This window comes from Trachurus japonicus, chromosome 1 (genome assembly GCF_045865225.1).
Source record: "Trachurus japonicus isolate A0001 chromosome 1, Traja_1.0".
NCBI classification, from domain to species: Eukaryota; Metazoa; Chordata; class Actinopteri; order Carangiformes; family Carangidae; genus Trachurus; species Trachurus japonicus.
In genome coordinates, this window is record NC_140907.1 from 5395242 (window position 1) to 5400806 (window position 5565).

The 5565-nt window shown below is 42.8% G+C and overlaps 1 protein-coding gene across 1 annotated transcript in view; it reads left to right on the plus strand.

Moving 5' to 3' along the window:
- The window catches only part of LOC146991276 (phospholipid phosphatase 3-like), a 15063-nt gene extending 9713 nt beyond the window's left edge, over nucleotides 1-5350 (plus strand). Inside the window, exon 6 of the mRNA XM_085788288.1 lies at nucleotides 5267-5350. Within this exon, the coding sequence (XP_085644414.1) occupies nucleotides 5267-5350 (84 nt within the window). The remainder of the gene's footprint in view (nucleotides 1-5266) is intronic.
- The last annotated feature ends 215 nt before the right edge of the window (nucleotides 5351-5565 follow it).

Sequence of the window (5565 nt, forward strand, 5' to 3'; positions counted from 1 at the left end):
AGGCAACAATCCGGCACTGTAGGCATTCTTCTTGGCCCTCACAAAACAGATGTGAGCCCTATTAGTGGCCCATGTGGTAAATACTACATTCGGGTCCTCATATCACAAAACAAATGTGGCCCATCTTTTGGCAAATAAATACGTGGCAGAGTAGGGAATCGGTTATTCTGTAAAGTGAACCAAGGCTGGGACACATAGGGTTCAGCACACGGTGGCCCACCTTTGCTGAAACACATTTGGGCCCACTTTTTGGCCGAATGACGGCATGTTTAGCATCGACTAGAACTGGATGTGAGCCTAAAGTGCCCACATATGGTTCCGCACACGTGGCCCAACCTTTGCTGAAACACATTTGGGCCACTTTTTGGCCGAATGACGGCATGTATAGCATCTGACTTAATCTGGATGTGAGCCTAAAGTGGCCCACATATGATAAAACGCATGTGGCCCCCCTTTTCTGAAACACAATTGGGCCAGTTATTTGGCCGAAAGACGGCAAGTTAAGCAACGACTAATCAGGACCGTGAGCCTAAAGTGGCCCACATGTGAGAAAACCGCACGTGACCCACCTTCGCTGACACACGAATTGGGCCAGTTTTTGGCCAAAAGACGGCAAGTTAGCAACGACTAAATCTGGATGTGAGCCTAAAGTGGCCCACATGGTGAGAAAACGCGACGTTGGCCCATCTCCGCTGAAATACACAATTGGGGTATGGGGGGCCAACTTTTGGTCGAAATACGGCAAGTAGGCATTCGACTAATCTGGATGTGAGCCTAAAGTAGCCCACATATGAGATAACGCACGTGGTCCACATCCCTTTGCTGTATAAACACAAATTGGCCAGTTTTGGCCGACAAAGACGGCAAGTTAGCAACGACTAATCTGGATGTGAGTCCCTAAAGTGGCCCACATGTTGAGAAACAACGCACGTGGCCCACATTTAAAGCACAAGAACCTTCGCTGAAAACACATTGGGGCCACTTTTGGCCGAAATAAATAACGGCCAAGTAAAGAGCATCGAACTAATCTGGAAGTGAGCCTAAAAGTGGCCCACATATTGAGAAAAATCACGTGGCCCACCTTTGCTGAAACACAATTGGACCAGTTTTGGCCGAAAGACCGGCAAGTTAAAGCAACCAGACTAATCTGGATGTGAGCCTAAAGTGGCCCACATATGGTTTTCATGTACAACGTGGCCCACCTTTGCTGAAACACATTTGGGCCCACTTTTGGCCAAAAGTCGGCATGTTAGCATCGACTAATCTGGATGTGAGCCTAAAGTGGCCTACATATGGTTTAGAGCACATGTGGCCCACCTTTGCTGAACCACATTGGGGCCACTTTTGGCCGAAAGACGGCAAATTAGCAAAAAAAAATCGACTAATCTGGATGTGAGCCTAAAGTTGGCCCACATATGGTTTCCGCAACACGTGGCCCCACCTTTGCTGAAACACATTGGGGCCACTTTTGGCCCGGAAAGACGGCATGTTTAGCATCGACGAATCTGGATGTGAGCCTAAAGTGGCCCACATATAGAGAAAACGCACGTGGGCCCCACCTTTGCTGAAACACAATGGGGCCACATTTGGCCAAAATTACGGCAAGTAAGCACCGGACTAATCTGGAATTGTGAAGCCTAAAGTGTCCACATATGAGAAAAATCACGTGGCCCACCTTTGCTGAAACACAATTGGGCCAGTTTTTGGCCAAAAGACATCAAGTAAAGCACCGACTAATCTGGATGTGTGAGCCTGAACTGGCCCCCACATATAGTTCAGTACAAAACGTGGCCCAGCCTTTGCTGAAACAACATTTGGGCCACTTTTTGGCCAAAAGTCGGCATGTTAGCATCGACTAATCCTGGAGTGTTGAGCCTAAAGTTGGCCCCCCAATATGGTGTAGCACCAACGTGGCCCACCTTTGCTGAAACAGACATTTGGGCCACATTTGGCCAAAAGTCCGGCATGTTAGCATCGACTAATCCTGGATGTGAGCCTAAAGTGCCCATACATATTGGTTTTAAGCACATGTGGCCCACCTTTGCTGAAACACATTGGGGCCATTTTTGGCCGAAACAGACGGCAAATTTAGCATCAGACTAATCTGAATGTAGAGCCTCATAGTGGCCCAGATATGGCTCAGCACATGTGGCCCACCTTCGCTGAAACACATTGGGGCCACTTTATGGCCAAAAGACACGGCAAGTAAGCCTAGACTAATCTGGATGTGAGCCTAAAGTGGCCCGCATGTAACATGGTGGGGTCCATACTTTGTGAAGTACAAAATGTGCCAGGACAAGAAAAGACAAGACAAGTTAAGTAAGTTTGCTTCCTCTCATTGAAACCGCTGTCCACTATTCCTGTCATCTCGGGTCCCCCCCCCCCCCCCCCCCCCCCCCCCCCCCAACTTCACACTACTGTCACTATCTTTCACTGCACTCTGTTTTAAATGCATTTTATTTTGAGCTAAATAAATAAACCTGGGCCAGTTTTTTGTTAAATAAGATAATAGATAAGATCAGATAAGATAAGATAAGTAGATTATATCCTATTTCGGCGGAATGTTCCATGATGGGCATGATTGGGACAATTGCAGCAGCCAGGAACGACCTGCAATATTGCTCCTTCAAACTCATTCTGGAAGAAGCTACGCCACTAAATGGAGCCTCCGTCCAGCTTCTTTGTTGAGTTTGCTATGGAAGCAAGTTGAAGAGGACTAAAGTAAAGACTTTTTAGGCCTTAACTGCCTTAATGTGTGTTCTCCACTATGGAGGTGAGAGGAGAATTTTTTATCTAAGCCTATGTCTATCATGAACAACACATCCCTATGGCAAGCCTGAATGTTGCACCCATGAAAAAAAATAGAAACAAAACCGTTCATAAAAATCTGAGAGAAAAAAAAGTTAACAGAACAAGCGGATGGTGAATTCTGAGAGTTGTTAGAGAGATCCGAGACACCAGCAGGAATAACATACAGTAGGCATAGTCGAGTTTAACTTTTTCTTCTCTTGTGCAGTATTATCTGTCAGTAGCCTATAAATAATGTGCCGACTGTGATGAATTTGTTGTTTGTTGATTAAAGTTAATTTATAATATATATATATATATATATATATATATAAATTAATATAACTTTCATGTGTGATGAGAGTAAGAGAGAGTATGTGCTGTTGATCCCTATTGTGCACTTCATCATTTGGCGCTCTTGTTCCCTGCTTTAACTATATATTCTGTCTATTTTTAAAATATTATGGTCATCATGTCACTTAATCTGTCATATTTAAATGATTTTAATACTGTTATCTGCTTTCACTTTACCTGCCCAGGGACTACAGGTTGTTGCTATAGCATCTCTTCTTGTCTTACAAGATTAATGTTTTTTTTTTGGTGCATCCCTGTTTCAAATAAATAAATCCAATTCAATTCAATTCAATTCAATTCAATTCAATTCAATTCAATTCACTAAATGCACAACATACGTACATTCCTTGACAGGAGTGTGCCAATAAGAGCATAGCCTAGGCCAAGAGTTCATTTGTGAACAGAAACCACTCCCTGCTCTGTGCCATGGTGTCTCATGGAAAATGACTGGAAGGCCGACATTGGAAAATGTATTAACAAAGACCTACATTTACCTGAACATCTATCTGATCATCTATCTATATATCTTTTTTTAATTAAGTCATTAAGTCTGTATGCCGTGAAGGATCGTATCTTATTCAAACTCTACTTTCCGTTATGGTTTTTTTTCCCCGCTTCAAGTTGGAGTTTTCCAAATTACGAGTCTCTTTGAATGCATCATATTCGAATTGACGCAAGGGAGCAAGGGAGCAGAAAGTGCGCGCGAGCCTACCCAGGAGACAACAGCTGCAGTCACGGACGGTGAGGTGAGTACCTGAACGAAAAAATAAACGAATGAATGAATCTCTCTGTGCAACATTTAGTTTCGTATTGTTGGAACTTCACATTGTTTTGTCAGGTTGCCAGTGCTGCAAAAAATGATAGCTAGTTAACATTCAGTTTTTTTATACAAGGTTAAATGTGACACAGGCAGACGTGACATGTTGTATACAGAGACAAGAAAATAGTTTACATGGAACATGGAAAAACATTATTCAGTTTATGTACTATTATGCAATTTGAACTCACATGTTCCTCTAAAAGAATGCTGTGTTGTGAGCAGTTCAATGGGCCAGTGAAAACATATTTTGGCTGGTAAATATTTCATATTGGGCGTTTTTCAACCGTAAAGTGTGAGCACTGTGGTCGCGTTCGATGATCAGACTGTAGGCTACAGTGTGAGGAGCCTACATGAATCGTTAGCTTTGACCGTAAATCGTAGACTATTTACTTGTACAGTGTGCAGTGCTGATATAAACAACAAGATTTGCTCGTATAGATCATGTATGTTATTTTTTTTTGCCGAGATTACTGCTTTGAGTGACCAACTTCCTGGCCAAACAACTTAAGTGGCGTGGCGTGAATGGGAAAACGGCATTCCACAGCCTCCAGTTACAAGATGTAACTGGTAAGTGTTAATTGTGGGTTATATTTCTTAGTGATGTGTCTTATTATGAACCCTTCCTTTCCTTTCTTTCATGCTTGTGAGTAGATAGGGGTGCTGAAATTAATCATATAATCAATTAATTAAGATGCAGATGTGGATGATTATGCATCAGTGTGGTAGCAGACAATATTCTATTCTAATAGAATGCCATTGCTTGTTGATTTTCTTGCTGCAGCTACAAAACCAAGTCTCACAGTCACAGGCAAATAGTGAAGGCTGTTTGATCATGTTCCATGTGTGTTCAAATTTGTTTAAGTGCATGACTACACGCGTTTTAGCAATGGCTGGCAGGGAGAAGACACTGGAGCACATGGTCAGTTTTAGAAGTTTTTATTACAGTGCCGGTTGCTGACATTTCTGCAACGTCTTCTTTCAGGAGGCATATTAAGGGTGCCAGCTCAGTGAAGCATGTCTGATTGGAGGAAGCAGGTAAGCTGCATCATATAAAACAGCTCATACGTCACGACACAACACTTAAGCAATATAATTAATTAAAAATTCTGATAGTCTAAGACTCTTTATAAAACACTTATAATACAACAACATATACACCCAATCACATTTTATGAGGCGCCAGTTTAAAGCTGCCATTCTTAAAATGCTCTGTTTGCTCTGAAGAAGACGTACTCTGTGCCGAAAGTCAGCAACCTGCACCGTAATAAACATTTCTAAAACTATGTGCTTCACCATCTTCTCCAGCTGTTTATCTGTCCCCTGTTCTATGATGCACCGCAATCAGTTCGTCAGCTGAAGGCGAGTTTCCTCCTGGCTGGTCATGGCTAGACTGTTTTCAAACTACATTCATTGCTGCCCAACTATGGGCAGGATATAGCATGCCTTGCAGTTAGCCATTTCTAACCATTGTGTGCAATCTATCCAAAGCTTTACAGTTCTCTCAATTTTTAGGAACAGTCAGAAAAAATCAACTGACGGCCACTGCAACAGACCGGGAGGTGGAGGCTTATATAAAAAGTTGGCTTCATCTCACCGGAGACAGG